Raw genomic sequence first — 25,556 nt, 5'->3', positions numbered from 1 at the left:
CATCAAAAGTTCTCTTTCTTTATGAATGAAACACAATCATCGGAATATATCATCTTATGACAGGTTTAATTAGTACCCTATTGCATATCTATGTGCATCATTCAATCACTTTTCTTCTTTTAGACATATTATGCAATGCCACCACATTCACTTGAAGGAATGGATGTGTATCTGTATCATGCATTGAAAGTTCTCATTCTTTATGAATGGAACATATCACCTAAGCATGTCAACTTATAATAGTTTTAGTACCTCATTTCATGTTTATGTGCATTATTTAATCACTTGTATTCTTTTAGACATATTATGAATTGCTACAACATTTACTTTAGAAAATGGATCTGTAAGTTTGTTTCAGACTACGAGAATTTAAGTTAAGATACAAATATTATACTCCCTCAAGAATACTAGCAAAAAATTCGTTACTTCTATTTCTACAAACCTCATAAAGAATTTTAAACATAGATATAAAATATAAACATACACGTAACTGAATTACATTACGTGCAAGCAAGAATCATTAATTTGTTTCCACTACAACCATCTTAATTACCAAAACAATACATACCTTCAATACTGTCAATCTGACCACAAATAGAATACTGTACTAAAAATCAAAACTTAATTATAAAATTAAAGGCTCGTCTAAATAATATATTATGAAATTAAATAAAATAAACATAAAAATAAAATAGATAAAAGAGAGAAGACTTATTATTATTTTAAGATTCAAAAATCTGATTTACAACGTGAGAAGAATGAAAAATGCAAGTTAGTCCTCATAATAAACCTTCAATATAATACAAATAAGTTAGTCCTCAGAATAAACCTTCAATATAATACAAAAAATTTAATTATAAGAAAGAAAAAAAAGGGAAAGCCGACCTGGGGCTGATTTGATGAAGTGAATGCGACCAAAAAAGCAGCTCTTTGGTCCCCTCTCCTTCTCTTCTCTTCCACATTCCTTGTGAAGAGTTGCGCCTACAAATATGGCAAACCCTCCTAAGATTTCTTCCACCTTCTTCTTCCTCTCATCATCCTCTTCCTCTTCCTCTTCCTCTTCCACCTTCAAACTTGCTGACTTTTCTAACTTTATTCTTTGACATTTATAATACAGATCTCTATCTTCTTCATTCAATACATACACAATACAATACCAAATACAAGATTAATAATATTCTTTCTGCCTAACCTTAAATCTTTGTTTATCAGGTAACTTTTTTATGGGGTTTCCAGTTATAATTGATTTTTTCTTTTTATTTTCCTTCCTTTTTTTTTTTTGGAATCTTTACAGCTCGTTAGCTTATTTAGAGGGAGACATTTGTAGCTTTACGTGTGTATCACTCTTTACGTGGGCATATTTTTGATGTATTTATTGTATTTTTTTTGCTCAAGGCAGCATGATCTCTGTTTTTCTCTAGTTTTATTTTGGTTTCTTAGTTATCCATTGGGATCTAAGAATTATATGCATTTCTGTTTCATCCCTTATTTGGTTACTCCATGATCTACTTCTGTTAGTAATTAGGTGAAATCATTTGATCTGTCTTTTTTTTTAATCACGGTGTTTCAGGGAATGCTTAATTTTTTCATGTGGATTTTTAGTCTGATTTGTGATTTTTTGTTGGTCAGGTTGAATCTTTTATACAAGGAATACTTACTTACATCTATGGTGAGTCCATTAGTCTTGATCTACACTTCAGTTTAAAGTATAAATATAGTTTATATTGTGATGATCTTTCCTGTGTTCAGGGAGAAGCACCAGCTTTCTTTGCTGATAGTCTCTTGGGAGATTTTCCAAATGGGATCGATTTGAAATCTAAAGGCCACAAAACAGCTATTTCTATCGGCTCTAAAATTGTATGATGATTCAACATACTGATTTGATATTCTACTGTGATGTGTATTCTTTCCAATTTTATATACCCAAATGACTGTATTCAATGAATGAATGTTCTGCGTCCCTATTTTCACCAGTATGTGATTGGCGGGGCTGATCATGAGTCGACAGCGGTAATTGGAGTTCAAATATTTGAGAAATCTAGTGGGGAATGGTGAGTTTATGTATATCTAAAACTTTTGGATTCATTGTGGTTATTATGTAGCTTTTAGACAAGATGAACAAAAACTGAATTAAATTGCAGGATAAACCCCACTGTGCTGGGTACTAAACCCAAGGTCTCAAATGGCCACTCAGCTGTGCTTTTAAATGGTGATCGTATATTGGTTATTAAGGGCAATTCCAAGTCTGATGAATGCTTTTGGTTTCTTGAGGTCTGTTAATTTATGGCCTTTAGATAATTAAACGTTCTTATTATGTCTGTTAAACTTGGACGTCAGGATCTCATGCTGAATCTGTGTTGATTGCTCAGATCAGCATTCCTCCTAATGTTTAATTGGAGATGCCGGTGGGTGGATCACTGGAGTTCCCTGTTTGTACTTATCCATCCTAATTAGGAAAAAAGTAAAAAATGTGATTATCGAGAGACAATTAACAGTTTGAATATCATTCGGTACCCTTGAATGAGTTTAATTTGCTGGCACTCACTTTTTCCAAGTTATGCTAAAAATTGTTACATACATTTTGTAGGTGGGCACCTCATTTATAAGAGAACAGGAAAAGACATATGGAACTGAGGTGGTTGCCTGGAGTAAGGGAGTTTTAGGTAATGTGGAGAAGCCTATTGTCATTAGTGGCCCTTCTGGAGTGGGGAAGGGTACCTTGATATCTGAACTAATGAAAGAGTTCCCATCTATGTTTGGATTTTCTGTGAGCCACACGACCCGGGCCCCAAGAGAAAAAGAGCAGAATGGATTTCATTACCATTTCAGTGACCGCAGTGTAATGGAGAGAGAGATAAAGGATGGGAAATTCCTGGAGTTTGCTTCTGTTCATGGTAATCTTTATGGAACCAGTGTCGAAGCAGTTGAGGTGGTTGCTGATGCTGGCAAGGTATGGTCGCTTCATGCTTTCAATTCTTAATTCAAAACATTTTCTTTGATTCCAATATTTCAAAATATTATTTGGAAGTATACAAAAATGAGATTAAACTTCTCTTGATGTAGTTTCATCATATATCAGAAATTCACCACAAAAGTAGAAGCGTAGACTGTTGTACTCTGAACTCAATCCTTTAGACTCGGTGGGAAAGGCATTTGAAAACATTTTTTTATCATAAAAGAGGAAAAAGAAATTGTTTTTCTCTTTGGTGGATGCAATGAGAATATATGCAAGTTTCAATTTCGTTACATTCTTTGGGAGAATGGCTCGCCATCTCTTTGTTATGTTCTGATGAAAAATAGTTTCTGTCACATTGTAAAAAAATGAACTTTGCACCTAAGTCGTCCCAAAACTAGCTCATTAAGTGAAAACTGAAAGACCATATAAAGAGACTACCTAAGTTGCTTGGACTTAGGTGCGGGTGTCTGATACCTGTGTAGGTCTAGAGGTCGAATCCTTCGTGATCTAATTTTTAAGATTCAGGGATATGGCTCCATGTATGTATACGTGCTCGGGGATTCACCTTAAAATATCTAAAAATAGAGTTATAAAACCTAAATTATGAGATATTATGTGGAGAACCTGAAGAGATACTTTTTAGTTAGACCACAACAGTCTGTCCTCTGCACTATGATTCTAGAACCTTCACTACAGATTCCCCATTACATGTTCAGGACAAGTTAAGTTCCTCAACCTTGCATAGAGGTAAGTCTATCTTTCTTGTCCAAGGTTTGAAACACTAGTGAGTTTTATTACTCTCTAAAATCTAGCTTCGCTCAACTCGATAAAGAAATTTGTTGCTGGTTTGGTAGAACCCGAAGTTTCTTTTTGTGTCTTCTACCCCCAGCCGGCCTTCTAAATTCCCCGCTTCTCACCCCAATCAAAAGATAAAATAAGTATAACTTGCAAAAAATGAAGATCTGGATGTAGTAGTAATAAGTGTGAACTGACTAGTGGGTCTTACATTGACTTGTTAATGGCATCACTCATGGGCCAAGTTGTGCATTAGCATATTGATAGATCCTTCTATTACAAATTTGTCAAGCCTTCTATTTTTGTGTGATTGTGCAGCGATGCATCCTTGATATTGATGTTCAAGGTGCAAGGTCTGTGAGAGCTAGCTCTCTTGAAGCTATTTTCATTTTTATATCTCCACCATCATTTGAAGAACTTGAGAAGCGCCTTCGTGCAAGGTAGGCTAGTTGAGAATGTTAAGTATTTTCATATTGCTCAGTTCAATCGGTTATTAAATTGTTGTCAATCTGTTGAACAGAGCAACTGAGACTGAAGAGCAAATCCAAAAGCGTCTCCGAAATGCTAGGGCGGAACTCGAACAAGGAAACTCATCCGGTCTCTTTGATCATATTTTGGTGAACGATGACCTAGAAAGTTGTTATGAGAATCTTAAGGTGAGGTTTGCTCCTCTCATTGTGTAATATTTTTTACAGTTGTAAGGTTCTAGTTAACATATTTCTTGTTTATCTAAATGTCCAATGATCAAGTAATGCATTTAGTTATGCTACTTCTTGTAACTTCCTATTTATGTAGAACATCTTGGGTCTCACTGAAGGTGTGAAGACTGCTCATAAAACATGTAAGCTATGACGGCGTAGCTTGTCCCACAGTTCTTACCTTGATTCTTCTATCAGACAAATGTATGCTAGAATGATTTGATGAACTTGTCCTTAATGCAGATTCAGAATTAGTCGACTTGCCTGTTGAACATTTAGTCTCGAAGATTGATCAGAAGATTTTAATTAACTGTGGTGCTGGAGAATATGAAAAGGCATCCGATAGCATGTATGTGATTTGCCTAATCCATTTCTTTTTATGTATTAGAATTCTGGCAGCTGATATCAACCTTTGATGCAGGTATGTTCTGGACTTGTCTTTGGTTAAAGGAGGGGCCCCAGGACGGACACGAGGACTAAATCTATTTGTGACCAATCCTTCGACTGATAGAGTAAATGACGAAAATCAGCTGAGCTAACCTACCACCTTCTGGTTTCAATAATTGTTTTTCACTTCTTACATCTCTATACGGGTAGAGAACCACAATTTGACTACGTCATATCTTACATGGATAGTTTAGTCCCTGATGCAGCTATTAAATGAGAAATGATTTCTAATTATTAAAAAATTGTAGGTTAGCAGCCTGAACTATTGAAAGCCTAAGATATGTAACTCTTCTACTCGAGGATTGAGCATGTTGGATGTAATTCTTTCAGCTTTTTCTATAGCTTGCTTATTCATATCTCTTTTTTTTCTTACACTGGTTGCTTCTGTTTATTTCATTGTTTCCCGTGGGGAGGTATTTTTGCTTGCTCTAAGTGAAACATTTAAAACGTGACATGTAAAAATGAATGAAGTAAGGAATATTATTATTGGTGGTATGGCTCACATGGTCATGATTCATGAACGTCGGGTATGGCGGGAAAAAAGTGAGTAAAGGAAGAATTGACAAGTAGAAGTTGTTTGACCATACCCTTGTACCCATTTGACAAGTTATATGATTGGGCACATGGTAATGGTCCACTTGAAGTAGAGCCAAAAGGTTTGTGATTAGGTCAAGTCAAAAATACAATGCAAGTGGGTCACGGAGGCCGCGTTAAAAGTTTGCCTATGTTGCTTCCTCTTTCGCCATCCCTAAATAAATAAACCAGAGTGTCACGCCACAATATAAAGGACAACAAACACAGCCTTTCAATAAGATCTCTAAATTTCTATAAACACATTTAATAATGTTATCCTAGTCTAGTCTAGATAGAATAGACTGTACAAAAAAATTTGGCTCTAAAAATAATAAAATCTTGGCCAAGGTTTGAGAAGTTGATCTAATGATATTAAAATTATGTTACACTGAATTTGATAAGTTGGATATAATGATATTGCAAATAGTATATATTGCCTTGTTGCGGTGCTTGAAATTTGTAGAGAACACCAAAAAGTAAATTTGGTCTTCTTGGAATAAGACAACAATATATTTTCCATAATCGAGAGCTTGATCTGTTGAGAGAATCAAGAATATTCAATAATAAGAAAACAAGAATAGTGAAAAAGGAATTTAAAAACGTAAATAAAGAAATAATAATATCTATTTATGCTAATCGTTAAGATATAAATGAGACAACAAAGTAGATAATTATACAAGATATATTACAATCACCTAAGAACTATTTCATTTTTCAATTATTACAACAATTTCCACATTAGCTAAGGTAAATTTTTTTTTTATATTTCTATCTAAGTTATTACTTCACGAGTTGTTTGGTGTGACGTATAAGCTATAATAATATTAGGATAGAATGCCAAATTATTTATCTCACATTTAATTGAAAGTATTAGACAATCGTGAAATTATTTATCCCACCATCTATAACTTAATAATGAGATAAGTTTTATATATATATAAAAAATAATAATAATAATAATAAAAATAACTATTTTAGAATAACTTATTCTGAAATAATTATTTCCTAACAAACTTATTCTGAACTTATTAAAAGCCGTGCTGCAATTTTTCAAATGTATTGAGCCCACAAGCGGAAGAAAGAAGAAACTAAATCTTTTTGCATAAATCATGTCAGTGTGTGTGGTGGAGTAGGACCCTTAAACATGAGAGGTACGTACATAATATGCCAAGTTGACAAGTTGGCTGCCATTTTTTATTAGCCAAAAAGATCATTTTAGGGACTCTCAAAATCTTGAGTTTGATAGAGCAATTTGTGCTAGTCTACACGTAATTTACAGAAAAAATTTATCCACACTGAATATTTATATTAAATTAATATAAAATATATTATTACGTAATTTAATAAAATAAAATAAACTATTTACCCTCAATTTACCCTCATCATGGAATCAAATATAAACTTTTATTCAAGGGGAGAAACCGTATAGGGATGGGACTTGGGAGGGTTAATCTATTAACAGAGTCATGTAGAATTTATTTAGGTTTCAAAATGAATGAATTGTGTTTTTTAAATTGCTATTCAATTAAATATATATTTTGAAACTTATTTATTTTATCGTATGCTTAAGTTCATATTTAGTTCAATATTCATAGTCTTTCAAATATATCATCAAAATTACTATTACGATTATTATTATCATTATTTTATGAGCAAATTACATAAATCCTACTAATTTAGGTTTTAATTATTAAGATTTTGAATAGTTTCAAATATTACTTCATGTACCATATTTTCTGCTCAGGATATATACACGAGTTTGAATCCATGTATATGTATTTGCCAAATTTTAAAATTAATAGACATATTTTATTTTTTAAAATTGATTGGTTGTGACAAGTTTCCTTAATTAGATGACTATTGAGGATTTTCAAAATACATGGACATTTAATTCTGAAAATTTAAATTAATTAAATCCATTAATATGAGGGAAAACAAAGATTATATCTATGTTTAATTCATTTCATTTTAGTATATTTTTAATAAAAGAAAAAACTTGTATATCTTGGTCATTCAATTTGATTAGTTTCATTTTATAACTCTTAAAATATTAAGTTCATTAATTCAATTATATGTTATCAATAGATAATGTATCCAACAAACTAAACACTTAGATACATGCAGGGCGGAGCTACCTTTATACAAGGGGGTTCACTCAAACCCCCTTCCGACGGAAAATTATCTTATTTATATATGGTTAAAATAAGTTTATATGTAAATATAGTAGATGTCGAACCCCCTTTGACTATCTATTTCTACAGATTTTGAACCCCCTTATTGATAATCCTGGCTCCACCTCTGAATACATGAGTATCATTTAAATTTATTCATATGTATAATAGATATGACCAGTATTAATTTTATGTATATATTTGTATGATCTAATATTACACCAAGTATCTTTTATATGTATAATTTGATGTATCAAGTATCAATTTCATATGTTATATTCAAAAACATGTATCTTAAATAAATACAAAAATAGTTAGATACATTATAATAACATATATACGAAAATATTACTGATAGAAGACCACTTACATATGACAAAGACTCAGACTTATAACTAAACAAATTATGTCTAATATAATCATTAGATACATACACATTGATAAAAAATAGATACATATAAATTGTATCTCAATAATGTATCAGATAGACCAATAATGTGTCAAATACATGTGTAACTTTTCGCTTATCGAAACTTAATGATTACGTTTGTGACTGGTCAGGGCATCTTACTGCGATGATGTTTGCTTCACCTTTTTATTCATCGATGTTGGTCACTATGCCTATATCCGATAGGAGAAGTGACACGTTGCTCACTATGCCTAGATCCGACAGGAGAAGTGACACAAAGTTTCTTGGTTGATCTATAGTATACAAATTACAAGGTATGCAACTAATATCATTGTCAATGTTGAATTTGATAAATGATCTAGTGGACTTGAAATCTCTGCTTACAACAATGCCCATTGTCTCTGCCTGCGAGAGTTGTCTCCCCTTGCAAGAAAACAATGGTGGATTCATGAAAAATTGATTTGAGTGTGAGAAAATCAAAGGCTAAGAATTTTGATGGGTTTGATAAGCTATAGAATATCCATTTTAATGAAGTATGTTTTTTTAGTAAATTTTGACTGATCAAGGGAAGAGGAAGAGTTAGAGTATGGATTTTATCCTAACTCTTACTCTCTGAGAGAAAGATATTTTTTAAATTAAAACACCAATTCTCGAGTTTAAAAATAAAGATAATTAATCAATTCTAGTTTTAAGAGATATGCGTATTGATTTTATCTATAATAATATATTGTATAAAATATTAAAAGTGATAATATATATATACATATATATATATATATATATATATATGTATGTATATATATATATAAAGAGAGAGAGAGAGAAAATAGTATATTGATGTATGCCTAATAAAGTAGATTATTTTTATTTTATTAATGATAATTTTATTCCATCGGTTTTCAATTTGGAATAATGATTTTCATATTTTCAAGATTTTATATATCTATTTAGTATATAATATATGTATAATATATATTAGGCCAAGTATATAAATATATCTTTAAGCTTGTTAGGTTTTCCCCCAGGTACCTCAATTATGTTATTTTATTGAATCGTTGAACCTCCAATTATTTGTTCCATTGAAACACAGTTGGCTGATGTGGAACCAGATTTTGTGAGGGGTATTGATAGTGGATACATATGTTGTTCCAAAACTCATTAGTCCAATTGATAGTGAAACTGTTTGAGAATAATTGTGGTTTACTTCAAGTCATTTGAACACATTAGGATACAAATGAGACTAACACACAATTTTTTTTATTCCTTCAATCAAAATTATTACAATACCAACACAATTGAAGGCATTTACAATAGAAAATTCGATCAAAATCAGCCAACAATGTTTAAAAGAAATAAATTATGAATGATTCAATAGAAAAATGGTGTAGATAAGATACCTGAAAGAAAAAAGTCATCTATTTATGAATTCGGCCTATATAATACATAGTGAATGAATTTTTTTTATAAACCATATATATTGCCATTGAGAGGGAAATAACATTTGAAGAAAACGTCAAGGCCATACCTTCTTGACAGTTTGGATACACAGTCAAATCAAATGAATGCTCCAAAGATCTAGGGATAATTTCAGAGCCAACACACCCCTCGCCCCTCCCCTATGTTTAACCTTATACATTTACTTTTCTTGTGGTTTCAGATATCACCCTCATCTCCTTTTTTTATAAAATTTCTGTAACCAAACTTAAAATGATAAATCTTTCAACCACACTCCAAAAATACCCTTTTATAACATTAATATATTTATCTAATACTTCTATATGACTAATAACCTAAGCAATATTTCTTTCCAGTTTTTAATACTATATTTGAGTTTTATTTTTAGCTTGAGCTTGGATTGATAATACGAGAAATGATAAGTATAAATCAATAGGAATGCAACCTGCATACTTGATGTCCAAATATTTGTATAGACAATAATTTTTCCATTTGACATGCGATGATAAATTTTTAGTTTGATAATGTTTTAGACTTGAGAAAAAAATTATGTTTATATAACATCATTCAAGTAAATACAGATTAAGATCGTAGAAACATGAGCTTGTGTTATAGCTACACCTAATTCCAGATCGGTTTATGCAAAAACTATAAATAAAGGACCAAGATCCCCTTGTTTGCAACAAATTTTAAACATACGGAAAATAAATAAATCATACAAATAAAATATGAAGAAACGTGATTTTATTCATCAAGATTGTGAGTACAAATCTGTTCCTCCCTTGATTCTACTCTCTAATATGATTCATCCATTATTCGAGGGCCGTTAGTGGCGTATTTCTCGAACTAGGATGATTTAGATTTGACCTCTCTATATGAATAATCCATCAATTTGTGGAGTATTCGAGATCTTGATCTCTTTGTGGATTTCTCGAGATGCCTTTTAAGAGAATTTAGTACTTTTTTATTGGCATAAATTAGGGTTTAGGGTTGAGTAGCCTCCAAGAATCCATATTTGAGTTGAACACAATTTATAGAGTCCCAACTCGAATTGAACGCATCTTGTAGAGTCCCACAAAATTTCAATGTCTACAAATGCCCCCTGCTTCAAGGCTTGACGGAGAATAGACTTGTGAAACTCAAAGACGAGGCTTGAAGTACTCATTCTTCCACCTTTGCAGCTTCAGATTTTCAGATTTGATTTAAGAGAGAAGAGATGAAGGGCAGATTTGGTCCCACTGGGCGTGCCAATTTGTTTTGCAACAAATTTTAACCATATGGAAAATAAATAAACCATACAAATAAAATATGAAGAAACGTGATTTTATTCATCAAGATTGTGAGTACAAATCTGCTCCTCCCTTGATTCTACTCTCTAATATGATTTATCCATGATTCGAGGGCCGTTAGTGGCGTATTTCTCGAACTAGGATGATTTAGATTTGACCTCTCTATATGAATAATCCATCAATTTGTGGAGTATTCGAGATCTTGATCTCTTTGTGGATTTTTCGAGATGCTTTTTAAAGGGAATTTAGTACCCTTTATATAGGAATAAACTAGGGTTTAGGGTTGAGTAGCCTCCAAGAATCCTTATCTGTGTTGAACACAATTTGTAGAGTCCCAATTCGAATTGAACGCAAAATTTCAATGTCTACACCCCTACAAATAGAAAAGATCATTCATACATAGCATAGTTCAAGCGAATCCACTCAAAACTTTAATGAATCATGACCGGCTATCATATTAGCAAATAAACATATTCTTGAGCTTAATGCTCGAAAACAATAAGGGATTAGCTCGAGGAGTACTAAAAAGGGTGGTAGTGGCAATGGGATTCCCGCGGGTACTAAGAAGCTTAAAAAATGAAGCCCATTTTTTTAAAATTCCACCATAGTAATACCAATAAAAATCAAAATGAAAGACCCAAAGCAATAATAAAATGACTTGTAATCGTGAAGCTATAAGGTAATCAGGGGATTACAATATATATACTGTAACAATATTTCCTGCACATAATTACCAAACAATATTTCCTGACCATAAACAATATTTTTATAATAAATTTTCAATAGTCCTTTTTTTACTTTGCATATGTATTAACTGTAAAAATTACCACTAAATTTTAATATGTTTAAGAAGTTTCGCCAATTAGCAAGTTCGATAGTTTACAAGAAATAAATAAATGGGCTTAAGTCATTTATGACCCCTTAAAGTTGTCCGCATGATTTACTTAGACACCTGAACTAAGACCTGTACCTATTGAACATCTCTACACTTTCGAATTTGAACAATTTAAATATTTTTTTGATAATAAACTAATAAAATATAGAGTGTGTGAAATACACACGCGATGACATGACATTTCAACGAATTAAATAACGACATCTGTTACTTTTTAGTCCAAAAATATTATTTAAAAAATGTTATAAAGTAAATGAAAAAAAAGATTTATTTTTAAGTAGAAAAATAAGAGAAAAAGAAAAAAGATTGTAACCCCACCTCTGCTATTCCATCTGAACCCAAAACGTGACTCACCCATGTTACATTATTTTAAAACATTTTTGGTACTTCTGCAATAGAGAATCAAAAGAAAAAGAAGAAGGATTGAAAAATTTATGGCTATTTTTGATGGCTTGCGAAGGAATTAGCCGTCAAGTTTTCTAACACGTTATTTCTCGTCGATTTCTTAATAATCAAAACAAATTGTTGTCACGATTGGGAAGAACCCCCTAGAAGTAATATGACTTACTTGACTTCTCGAAGGTCTTGTACAAGCTCATAGACATCATTCATCGCATTGTCATAGAAATTTAGTAGAAAATTTAAAACTTTTCATAGCACATCAAATACTAGAACATCACTTCATTTATAAAATCATAAGTACATAGAAATCATGCATCATGCCTTTATAAAGAATCTTCGTAAACATTGTCACAATAGCAGAATATAGTCCATATACAATCCATAGACATGAATACTACTCTTCATAACACAAAGCCAATTATCTCATTTAAGACACATTCCACACTTTCATAGCATTAACATTCCATTTTGCCTTTAACTCTTTTCTCTAAAACAAACCTTAAGTAGTACTTAGTGCAATGTATGAATAGTGTCTCATTCCACCATTCATACCAAAGTACCGCCTTAAGGTCACCAAAGTGCACATTCATAAAACCTTCATTACTTTAAGCATACACATTCATAAAGACATAATATATCATGAAATACATACTTCACATAAGAACCACCACCTAAAACAACCCCAAGTCACACTAGTTCAATGTACAAGTAGTATACCATAATAATACCTCTACCAAGTGTTCCTATGAAGTCAACCTAGACTTAGACTCATCACATTCAACATAGCACAATACATAAATTTAACCTTAGACACAAGACCAACATAATTCATAGACCTCATATAAAACTCTTTCACTTATCAAATCATAGTCATAACTCATTAGGCCTTTATGCATAATTCAAGACAACATGAAAGTCAATACTACCAATATCATCATAATGAGAAAATAGTCAACAAATACATATTTCAACTTCATTTGATCAATACATCATAGGACCTTACTCATAATCCCAATCTAAGCCTACCAGTGCAATGTACATGTGAACCCTCATAACCTTAGACATACTAAGTAAACCCACAAGGAGACCACAAGCTTGCCACTTACTTCATACATCATCATAAGACCTTACTCATAATCCCAACCTAAGCCTACTAATGCAATGCACATGTGAAGCCCATAAAATTACACATACTAAGTAAACCCACAAGGAGATCACAAGCTTTGCCGCTTACTTCATACATCAACATGACAAGTATAGCCAACTATATGCATCTTAGGTAAGACCTTCATCATAAACACACAATAGTTATCAATACTATGAATATTATCATAACAAATAGACCAACACCATGATGTCATGCATGAGATACATATATATGTGCATATCATATAGAACTTTCTTCAAGAGCTACTTGTGCAATGCATAGGTAAAGTCCCATACACTCACCTACACCAAGAAACTTCCCTTAGGTAGTCCTACTTAGGGTTCATCATCTTACTTCGATTGTTCATTTTACTTTCAGAAAACTTCGCCTTAACCGACAGTAAGACCATGTGAGCTAAACATGGAATCCGGCGTCATCCCCTCACACCGAAAGGAGGGTATCCTACTTGCAAAGGTAGAACATAAACATCATGCTAGCATCTAGGTGGATCCACTTTATAGGTTCCTTTAGGGCACATAGTTAAGAAACTAGGAGGTTATTATTATAACAATTTTTATGCCAAATAACATTGTAGTTCTTATGAGAGATCATAGTGTGAACCTTCCTACCTTTGTGAAGGAACAACTCTCATTGTCAAGTTCACTCGGTGCTAAGCTAACTTTCTCTTTTTGAAAAACCTTTAAGTCTTTATTAACATTTACTTCATAATATAGGCTTTAGGATATTAACTCCTCATATACATATACATATCTCAAAGGTAAATGATGATAATGTCGTTTCATCAAAACAAACATAATGTGAGAATATCCTTTCAAATAATCATAACATAGTATAGTTTATAGTACAATTAAGAAGAACCATCCAAAAACTCTTAATCACTAGGTCATCATTAACATACTTCATTTATGATTTCATGTGTGTGTATGTGTACATATATGAGGAAACCTTTCACATAAACACATTTAAAAAACAGATATTCATACTTCATCATTCATATACTTTATATGCATAGTAGTAGGCAATGGTCCATATGAGAACTATCCTTTCAATTGACACAATGAATCTATCATACTCATAGATATGCATGAGGTGTGTGTGTGTACATTGGTCAACAAGATCACATTTTGGAAACAACATGGTATTGAGGAAGCCATTCTCTAAAGATCACAATATATGTACAACATTCCTCAAGTCTTAATCCACCCACATATAGAGTATTTGGGACTATAGACTATATACACTCACATTACATCATAGGAGACAAGAACATACTCAACCTTGAAATAGAAAGCTCCTAGCATACTATGATCACACATTCATATTGAGATAACATAGGTAGCGGTCATTCTTCAAGAGTACTTCATCAATGTTACACATATAGAACACACTTAACCCTAACATGATCATTCACATATGCTTAACATTATCAATACACCTTAGTCATGGTACTAGCTTTGGAGACTACACAACTCCTTCACAATCATGATAGTTATCACATTGAATCACTTTACATATATCGCCCTCAATGTCATTATCACAATATATAAAGAATGAAAAGAATATAAACACCGCCACCGTAAGTGGATCATACCACACAATGTCAATCCAAACACCTTAGGATAGGAATTAGGTCAACTTACCAATTCTACAAGCTTTGATTGTCATAGACCAATTCTCAACAATTCATAACCAATTGATATAGATAGAAATAACAATAGACAATTCATCACAATCTCATGACAATTTCATCATCATCAAATCAAGATAACAAGACCCACATTATAGGCTAAATTGAGAAATTAGAGAGATCATGGGGTTTTCATGGAATTGGATTGAAATTCATCTTAAAATAAGTAATTAATCATAAATACATCATTAGAATTACTTTGAAAATAATTTGACAATGAACCCATGGCTAGAATTAAAGATTGGGAATTTGATCATCAAATCTCTTTGAAAAACCTTTGAAAGAACTCCTTAGATGAAAGGTTAACTAAGGATAATGGATTACCATACCTTAATATAAGAGAAGCCACTAAAGTTGGAGAAGAAATAACTTGGAATTCATCTCCCTAGATTGTTCTTGAGCTTGGTCTCCAATGGAGGTTTTTGGGAGAGTTTATTTTGAGAGGGAAAGGTTTGATTTGAAGAAATAATTCTAAATGGGGATTTCATGTTTTAGACCAATTTATAATACCTAAGAATAGACAAAATAACCACCCATACTGTATTTGGAATGTGGGGTGACTTCCCAATTCACCCCTAGCTTGGTTGTGTACAAGATAATGAGTTCAGGTCCAATCGACGGTTGCAAGTGACGGATTGTTGATGGAATGACGGGACCGTCCTGCACGTCGTCGTTTGTGACTGAGACACCACATTTTTGGGTTTAAGATCCAACACATAGGTGTGGAGCAAAGACCCCAATCAGTGGGACGTCAACCTGTCTAAGGGCCGTCGACTTGGGCGTCATTTGACACTGCCTAGGCAGTGTTTTTGCCAGCCTTTGGGTCCTTCTCAAGGACCCGTAAGGTGGTCCTTGGGGATCCGTGCCCAGATGTTTGGACCCTTAAGATGTCAATATAGATGTTAGGGTCCTCTGCTATCATTTAAGACACCAAACAACACGCAAAACATACAAAGTCACACTAGCACACAACACGACTAGTTTCCAAACGTCTTGGTCGTTCTTGGACGTTTGTATTCCAAACCTCTTCAAATTAACTATAATAGCTGTGACACACTGGATTAACATGTTATTAACCCTTAAATCACATGTGAGTCTCTAGATAAACCTAGTTTAGTTTTAGGGTCGTTACATTTGTAACTTTCTTATTCGTTCTATTTTGGTACAAGAAAGACGAATTCGGTCAGAAAATTAATAAGTTCTTATTGATATTGTTAGAAAAATGACTTTTTTGTCTGATTTATAACTAATTTTTTTATAGAACAACATCTAACGTTTACATAAAATATATATTGATTTGAAGATACATATTTCAAACTTCAATCATTTACAAATTAAAACAATAAAAATGATGGTTATAATGACAGTCATAGAGGTGGGCAGGCAATATAGAGCACAAGGGGCAAAATTTAATAGGAGCAACAATGAGGTAAAAGAACGGCAATTTCCAGAGAAAGGAAAAAGAAAGAAGAAGTATCTACTGTCAACGGCGGCAAACTGGTGTGATGAGGAAATGATGGAAAAGAGGCGACGAAGAAGAAAGAGTATTCTTTTCCACGAAAACGCCTAATGAAATACTTCCACACGCCTATCTGAAGTGAATCCTACAAAAATCTTTATACAATTTAAATTCAAAAGGGTGAAGGTGTTTAATAGGTAGATATCTTAGTTAAGGTGTCTAAGTGAATTCTGAGCACAACATTAAGGGGTCGTAGATGACTTAAAACTAAATATATATATGTAGAAAGATGGTACGCGATGGAACACCATATGTAGAGTATTTTATGTCAATTAAAATAATTTGGAAATTTTCATTTAAAAGATTAATAAAAAAATAATGTCAAGAAAGGGAGACTTTAGAATATTGTATGAGTTTTAATGATTAATAAAAAAAATAACGTAAATAAAGGGAAACTTTGGAATATTGGATGGGTTTTAGCATTGAAACTAAATTGGTTACATAAATGTGAAAATAAGGGAGGTGAGCGTGATATCTGAAACTAGAAGGAAAGTTAGTGTTATAAGGCTAAACTTGAGGGGTGGTCTCTAAAAGTATCCTAAAGATCTAAGCTAAAAAAACACTAGCACAACTAGAGAGGTTCAAGGGGATCATAACTCAAAGTATTTGCTTTACGCTTTTTGACTCTACAGGAAGGGCACCTATCTATGTTGATAATTATTTTCACTATTCTAGGGATAGTGTTGAAGTGAGAAAAGACTTATACATGAGTAAGTGAGTGACTTAGGGAATCTAATTTCTCAGCAACTTTATTAGGTATCTTGAAGCAATGTTGAACAGATATATCACGTATGCCTATAAGTTCTTTATCTGTTTGACCGTGTCTTCAATTTACCAGGAAATTGCCTAGGCATCGATGGAAAAGTTCTGCAACGCCAAAGAGTTTGTATAGCTAAGAAGAAACTTAGAATTAGAAATAGTGATTTTTGGAAAGAATTGAAATCTAGAAATTTGTTCAATTAAGAAAAGTTGAGTTTTTAGTCAACTTCAAACGATCATAACTCCTAGATCAAGATGAGTTAGGTGTATTTCCAGATATGGTTGGAAATCTCTTCGAATAACCTTTATAATGCCGCTAAGTTTGCATGATTCTGAGTTTCTATGAGTGAGTTATGCCCTTTGGAAGTTGGACTGTTGGAATAAGTAAAGTCCAATCCGAATTTGAAAGGGTAGTTTGATCTTTTCCTTACCAAATTATTTTATTTTGTTTTTGGGTAATTAATTGGGGTGTAAATTGATCTTACTCAGTTTATACTTTTAGAAAAAAACAAGTTAGGGTTTTGAGAGAAGAGAAAAAAAGAGGGGAAAGGAGAAGAACGTTCAAAATTTGTCAAGATCATCACGTTTAGGTTGTGGATTTCATCAGAGGTAATCCCTATAAGGTATGTGAGATAAAATAGCTTTGGGTTATTTAATACACACACCAGTCATGATTCAATTTAGCGAAATATATTTCATTTGAAAGTAAATTGCTTGAGTTCTTGATGATATTCGTTTGAATTCATGTGGGTTGTGTTGTTGAAGTTTTTTGAGGTTTGATTCATATTTCTGGGTGAAATTTCGTGTTGAATCTATAGGATATTGAGGGTATAAGTGATTCTAAGTATTTGGGGGAATAACCATTGAAGTTTAGAGGGTTTAGAGATGAAAAAAGGAGAAAAATCAGGGATTTTATGGGGAAGAGCTTGTAGCATTGTGCCTGCCAGAGCGTCAAAATATTTCCTCTAAACTTTGGCCTCTGGCATGTTCCGCCAGGTAGAGCGCCTCAGAGGGCTAACACCCTACATCTCTCATAGCGCCACGGAAGCCAGTTCTCCCCATTCGTACCCACACTTATGTACTTGTTGCTTAGCAATATACCTATATTTTCTAGTTGATTCCAACACTCTAAGGTACATCTAAACATCATGAAATCATATATAAACATGAGATCATGAAACTTGAATCCATAATCCACTTCAAGTAAAGTTAATATCAAAGTCAAAAGAAGTTAAGAGTCAAGTCTAGAAGTTAAGAAGCAAGTCAAAACAAAGTTTACAGAGTTTTCAAAAGTCTTTTACAAACGTTTATATTCTTTTTTAAGACTTAAAGTTCAAGATTAGTAAGGAGTAAAGAGTAAATATTGAATTCTTTTCTTCAAAAAAATATACGGGGACTATGTATATGCAAAGAGTTTGAAAATGTTTTCACATTTGATAATGAAATGGAACATTGACGGCAAGAGTTTTGACTGATTATATCAATACAAAGAATAGTTTGAAAAACATATGAGCTAAGTATGTTTTTTGGAGTAGTATAGAGCACCGATATGGGATGCGAGTTCATATTAATGTCTTTATAAACCGTGTACCCATCATAGGTATTAAATTATCATACTTTTTAGATTATCACTTAAGTTAAGCTAGTGAATCCACTAAGTTATGTATTCTATATGACAACAAGGTATGTGAAAGTTCTGGCAGCATGGGCAATACACTGTTTCACCATTTAGGCTAATAGTGGTTGTTGTCGGTTAGAGAATCTCCCATAGAAACTATATTACTTTATTATATGAGTAAAGTTGAGTTTGTTATTGCATTCTCTTTGAAGAACTAAGTTGATTTTACTGTTTTAGAAAGCTTTTCATATATTGCATGTGTTTCATTGCTTTGTTATGAGTTAAGCGATTCATGAGTTTAGAAGAGCCAAGGTAATTATTTCTTTTTAAATTCTTTTCAAGCCTATGTATTGGTGAGCATTCCAACTCGCATACTCTTACATTCAATGTACTAATGCCATTTGGTCTACATCGTCTTATGATGTTGACACTGGTAACTAGGATTGACATCCATCGCACCATTAATCTAATGAGAAACTCAGAGTCAGTTGGTGAGCCTCCTTGCATTCCGAAGGACTTGTTTTTTTTATCACTGGCCTTCTAGTTTAGTTTTTAGGATGATTGGGGGTCCTGTACCAACATCCCTCTTTATTTTAGAGGCTTCATAGACATATAATATTAGTTCTTTAGTCTTATTCATTTCAATTGTATATGTTTAAGAGTTGAATTGTCGTTTTGGCTAAGTTATTATCTTTTAAGTTATTTTATGAGTTATATCTCTTGTGTTTATGTCTTCCATTGATTAAGTAAGCCAGGTCAAGGGTTCGCTTGAGGCAAATAATGATTTTCGAGTGCCAGTCCCACCTAAGGTATAGGCTTGGGGCGTGACAGAGTCTACCTCATCATGATAGAACTAAAACCAATAACTATGCACCATTTAAAACCAAAAAGTAGGGCGACAAATTCAGCTTGGCTGTTGGTTTCATGTCCTAGGGGCAAGATGAAGGCATGATGACTATTCCTTGATAATTCCTAAAGGCCTATTTGGAAAGCCACCATGGTAATTGAATTTGGTGCGTTGTGTTTAATTACATTGTTTGTTATGTTTGGTTGACTATGTAATTGCTTGGTCAACTGGTAATTGAGTGTGGCCTGGTGGTAGAGGGGGCAAGACAATTGGCCTATCGGAGTCTTCTATATTGTCATAGCCTCTGTAGTATTCTTGGGTCCGTGGAGCGGGATTGTGTCCCCTCTGTTGGTTTCCACCCGAGCATCGGGTAACAACTTACCATGAACATCAACCGGAGCTGGGATGTTCTGGTTTGGATTATCATCATTAATTCCCAAGTTTCGATTCATGTTGCGTAGTGTATGCTCTAATTCGTGATCGTAGGGAAACAAGGGTTCTCTTCCTCCCCGTGTATTTGGCATACAAGGAAGATGGTTCTGCAAGAATCAAAAACTATAAAACAAAGTAAAATCAAGAAAATATCGACTAAACTATAGTAATAAGTTTAAATTTATCTAAAAGCTACTTTCCTCGGCAGCGGCACCAAAATTTGATAAGCTCAAACTTACTTCTCAAATAAGAGGTAAAACGGTCGTATCAAGTAAAGAACCCAACTAATGAGGTTGGGATCGTTCCCGCGAGGAGAACAGTTCAGACCTAACTTCAATATATTATTACTACTATTTAGTAAATTATTTCCTTGGAAAGCAAAGACAATAAAAAAGGTTTTTTTTACTTCAAAATGAATGAAAATAACTAGCTAAATTAAAGGAGATAACTAACTGCTTCAAATGTTGGAGTTTAATCAATTAACCAAAGTAACTAGGGTTTACGTGCTCCCCACAGGTTCATAACTTGTTAATTCTAACTATAACAATTCTTTCATAGTATATTGCATGCAAAGTGATAAGTTATGTATTTCTAAATCCTTGGTCCGGCATCTAGAAAATTTCACTCCGCACCTTGGTACGGCTACGTGTGTGGCTATACTAACCCTTACCTTTACCTCATATTAAGCATCATATTTGATATTTGACTAAGTTATTACCTCGTACCAATCAATACTAGCCTATTAGATAGTATACACTAAATCTATGTTGACAATTCTTTTCCTATTATCTACCTCCTTGGTCCGGCAAGTAGCATTAAGGCGAGTTCTAACGTTGGCCATCCGTTAAAAAGACTTCTAATCAAAAGAATTATCAATACATGCAAGACACTATTCTAGAATTGTTATTTTAGTTAGGTTTTACCTCATTATTCGCCTATGGTTCCCACAACCCTAGTTATGGAGTCTAGTTACCCATAGTCATAATCACAATATTCAAATATGTAATATAAGAATTCATGCACATACTTCAATGAGAAAGAATAAAATCCAAAAGTTCACTTGATTAATCGACAAAAATACCAACAATCAATTACTGCAATTAATTGAAGACTAAAGATTCTCCAAAAGTGTAATAATAATCACCAAGTCTAATCCACAAAAGAAGCTCAAATAACCAAGAGTCTAACAAAGAGTCAAAAACATAATCAAGGGTCTAACCTCAAAAACGAGGTTTTTCAAACTATTTATAAAAAAATAAAAAACCTAATTAAATAAGGACTCTATTTGCTGGAAATCTGTCAAAACACGGCTGGATCGACGGAACTCGCAACAGATCGTCGTGGTCACGACAGACCTCATGGACTCCGTCATCCCATACTTGTGCAAATTCTTCTGCTGCTCTCTTTATTACCCTCGACGGCAGGTATGACGGATCGTCACAGGCACAACGGTCCGTTGAGGGTCTCCGTTCCAAAACACTTGAACTCTTGGAATTGGGTACTGGGACTACTTCACTGATCTTCATGGCGAACCAGCAGGACAGACTGTCATGGCTACGATGGTCCGTCACACACTCCGTAACCCCACACTTGGTCAGACTTCCCCTTCTTCCTTCAGCAGCTGCACTAGGATGCCACTTACGGACCGTCACTGGCACGACGGACCGTCACAAGCTCCGTAGGTGGTACTTTTCTGTATTTCTCTCTCTAAAACCTCCGCATTCATTTTTTAGACAGATTTCTTGCAAATAAAGAGAAACATACATAAAAATTAGTACAAAAAGGCTTTTGGACACACTAAACTTAAGGAAAAAGTATCAAAATACCGTGAAACCATGGTATATCACAGGTGGCCTAATCTGAAGGGTATTTCCCATTAAGGGCCACATACGTCTAAATGGTCCGTGAAGCTTCACATGGACCATAAGTTCATCCGTGAAAGAGACTTATTATACATGGAATTTTTGGTAAACTTCAAACAATCATATATTTCAGCAAAAAAATTAATTAGGTGGTCCATGACCTATCAAATTATAGAATTTTGATTCTTCTTTCTAATGCCGCCATGTTTGCCTAATTTTGAGCCCAAGTAAAAATGTTATGCTCATTTTAGTGAAAAATCCTGTGAGGCATGGAAAAATCACGACCTACTAGACGGGCCATGATGCTTTAAATGGTTCGCGAAGTCCCTCAATAGAATTTAAGTCTGGGTCGTATTGGTCTTTTCCCCTATGCGGAGGTACTTAAACTACGTCATTTGGTACTTAAACTACGTCGTTTACTTCGTCTAAGCCTATTATACTAGTTAAAAAGTACCTATAACATTCATTCTCCAAAAATCATCAAACAAAGAAACACAAGAAGAGAAAGAAGCAACAATTTTATCTCAAGAACAAAAAGAGCTCTTCTTCAAGTTCAACCCTAAAATCCAAAGGATTTCTCCATAATTTTCATCCACCAGGTTTGTGGGTATTCAACACGGATTCCTTCCACCCTTGTGCCCAAAACCCCAACCTTCTGAAGTGATTCTTTTGAATTGCTAAATTAGGGTTCCAATCCGAATTGGAGAAAATTTATAGAATCAGTTTTAAAGTAAAAATATATGGTTTATCATTCATTATCCATGATCTATTTCTGATATCTAAAGTGTTTTTTTAAAGACCACACATGAAGAAATAATTCTATTATTCTTTCATGAAATTGCATGTTGTTGGTAGAGATTGTGCATGTTTAAATAAGGTGACCTCTAATATGATGAAATTACATGCCTATTTATTTAGGTTATGAATTTCAAAAAAGAAGAGTATTTTTCATCGTGGCTATACGAAACTCTAAGACTTGTGATTTTATATTGCATGACATCAGATATGTTCTTATGCTTATGAATAAATTTGACATCAGATATGTTACTAGTTATGATCAATTTTGGAAATATATGTGCCTCAATACTATATAAGTTATAGGTATGTTTGTAGGAGTAGTATTTAGTTCCAAGTTTAACAGGGTGAGAGTACCCTTAGTCCTAGAACTACGTGCTTCCTAAGGTTTATAAGTCCCCCTTTTTGGGCCTCAGATTTAATGATCACGACACAGTCATGGTCTATACCTTGACAAGGTATATTGGGTCCTTTTGACGGGGCATATACATTAGATTTCATGTAGCCCACATGGCATATGTTGGTTAAACTTCCACATAAATAGTTTCAAGTTTTAAGTGAATTGACTCTTTGGTTTCAGATTTCAGAGATTTTATTATTTAACATGATTCTAAATGTGTTTTAAGCTTATGGTATTGCTTGAGTCATTCTATCACATATTTTACTATCATTATACGACTTATGTTATAACCATGCTTCAAGTATGCTTTACTATAATATGTGAATGATATCAGTTTTGAGCATGTTTTTAGTATAATTTGTTTTATTTATGCACATCTAACATACTCAGTATGTTCCATAGTACTGACCACATAATTCTTTGTGCTACATCGTATTATGATGTAGATTCTGTAGCGCTCTTCAGTATGTGGCTAATAGGTCGATAACACATCCAACTAGTTTGGTAAGTCCTCCTCATTTGAGGACTTGGAGTTCAACTTCATGTCATTAGTTAGTTTGCTTATTCAATATTTTGAATTAGATGGGGACTTATCCCAGCAGCTCGCCAGTATTAGAGGCTTTTAGGCATAGAGTTAAGATTTAGATGTTCAGTTTTATGCATATTGTCACTTTTAAAACATTATTTATATTGCGGATTGAGTTGCTCGTTTCTCCAGTTAAGATTTTGTTCGTATATTTTGTTAGTGTTTTTAGTCAAGCTAATGCTAAGAGGTTTATCTTGATATCACTTGTGGTCTTGGGTCTCGTGGTACGTCTAAGTGTAGTCTCGGAGCATGACAACTTTTTCATATGAACACATGATTAAACTTATGAACTTTCGTATATTGAAATTATACATGTTTTATGAAAGCAGTGTTTATGAATCAAGTAAGCTTATATGTGAAGGTGTCTATATATTCTATGAAGCTTGGACACTATATTTTCAATCAATGCTTTAGGGCAATTTTCTGAAAGTGGGTTTGATTAGTATGGTATCCTGATATGCGATATGTGATTGTGGATCAACATTCTAAGACTATTTCCATTAGTAGTATGACAATTTAGTATGGAGTTAATGACTATGAGACTTATAAATATATTCTAAAAGGATTATGTACTGTGAAATATTTTCTCACTCATGGTCTAAAGAGCTACTTTATGATGTTTCTAGCTTGGATTAGTATCTTAATTTACTTTTCCATGGATAATAATATTAATATGATAATGACTATTCCATGGGATTTATACTTAGCACTAATTAAACTAGCGGCGATTATCCATGTCCCATAAACTATGTCCCCCCATATAATTTTTCATAGATAGACATGAGCTAGTAAATCCAACTAATCTAGAATTTCATCGTCCTTACCTTGGCAATTAGGACTCTCTCTTTTTAGTGTGGGAGCAATAAAATGGATGTAATGTTATAGCTCATGTGATCTATGTCAGTTAATGGTAAACTTCCCACAATAATGAACTAAGGTTACTTCTAAAGTATGTCACTAGTGTTTTAAGTATGTTTACCTTTCATTGACCATGATTATAACTTATGTTTTCTAACCTCTTATCCTATGATTTATCTTGGTCATTACATATCAAGTAAATTCATTTTTTACATGATTTCATAGCTCTTATGCATTACTATCATACTTAGTACATTCCATGTACTAATGAATTCTCGTGCCAATATTGTTTCATAATATAGGGTCTTGCACTCTTATCTCTCATGATCGTGGCTAGTTGATCTTTTGGCGCTCAAGGATTGGTGAGTCCTTATGTCTTGAGGATTGAGACACTCTTATAGCTTTATGTCATTTTAGTTTTCAAGTTGTGTATCTGATGTATGGGTTACGTTCCAATCATTTTCCTTATGATGTAATAGATGACTTACTGTGAGTTATGTTACGCTTCCACCTTGTCAAACTCTTTTATGATATAAGTCTGTTTCATTTAAAATCTTTATTTCTATTATTTTGTATAATGTATGCTAAGTGACTTGTGTAGGACCTCTCAGGGTCCTATACACCATGTTATGCCTAGGCTATACTTTGGGTCGTGACATAAAGACTATTAATGGAGCTCTTAATTGAGATTGGAGGTTAGTTCTTTAAACAACTCCAATCCCGCTGTCCATCTTTATAAATTTCATTAATCATAATATTTCGTGAATAAACTATTCCTCAATTGTATGATATAAAGGTCCATGGATTGACTAGTTATCATAATTAAAGTTGCAATGTCCTCTTTTTATTTTTCAGTTTAATGAATTCCTCAATGGAATCCTTAATTTCTCACATTGCTTTTAAGTTATGTGATTGACCAGGTTTCCAGGTAGCAT

At 33.3% G+C, this 25,556-nt stretch overlaps 1 protein-coding gene and 1 long non-coding RNA gene across 4 annotated transcripts; both read left to right on the top strand.

Moving 5' to 3' along the window:
• The first annotated feature begins 724 nt into the window (after positions 1-724).
• On the top strand, positions 725-5,268 carry LOC101246321 (guanylate kinase). 3 transcript variants are annotated; one of them, XR_011219872.1, is made up of 11 exons: positions 725-1,212; positions 1,630-1,669; positions 1,750-1,857; positions 1,975-2,051; positions 2,142-2,271; positions 2,588-2,950; positions 4,070-4,191; positions 4,272-4,407; positions 4,513-4,592; positions 4,693-4,798; positions 4,871-5,268. XR_011219872.1 is itself a non-coding variant. In NM_001346455.1 (11 exons), the coding sequence occupies exons 2-11, from the start codon at positions 1,667-1,669 to the stop codon at positions 4,986-4,988; spliced, it is 1,209 nt and encodes a 402-aa protein (NP_001333384.1). In that variant the 5' UTR covers positions 917-1,212; positions 1,630-1,666; the 3' UTR covers positions 4,989-5,268. The 3 variants fall into 3 exon arrangements, 1 of the variants encoding a protein (NP_001333384.1); NM_001346455.1 differs by having other exon boundaries at positions 917-1,212; positions 4,547-4,592; XR_740450.4 differs by lacking the exon at positions 4,513-4,592.
• Positions 5,269-8,064: 2,796 nt separating this feature from the next.
• LOC104646304 (uncharacterized) lies at positions 8,065-25,174 on the top strand. The gene is made up of 2 exons (XR_740451.3): positions 8,065-8,363; positions 24,924-25,174. It is a non-coding gene; the product is annotated as an uncharacterized lncRNA (long non-coding RNA).
• The last annotated feature ends 382 nt before the right edge of the window (positions 25,175-25,556 follow it).

The sequence above is a fragment of the Solanum lycopersicum genome, chromosome 3 (assembly GCF_036512215.1).
Source record: "Solanum lycopersicum chromosome 3, SLM_r2.1".
NCBI lineage: Eukaryota > Viridiplantae > Streptophyta > Magnoliopsida > Solanales > Solanaceae > Solanum > Solanum lycopersicum.
The sequence above is the reverse complement of the archived record's forward strand: the minus strand, read 5'-3'. Positions and strand labels throughout refer to the sequence as shown.

What these genes read in the sequence shown, in the direction of transcription:
- LOC101246321 (NM_001346455.1), top strand. An exon ending in GTTGTTATGAGAATCTTAAG is followed by an intron (nt 4,408 to 4,546) that starts GTGAGGTTTGCT and finishes CTATTTATGTAG; the next exon opens with AACATCTTGGGTCTCACTGA. An exon ending in GAAGACTGCTCATAAAACAT is followed by an intron (nt 4,593 to 4,692) that starts GTAAGCTATGAC and finishes TCCTTAATGCAG; the next exon opens with ATTCAGAATTAGTCGACTTG.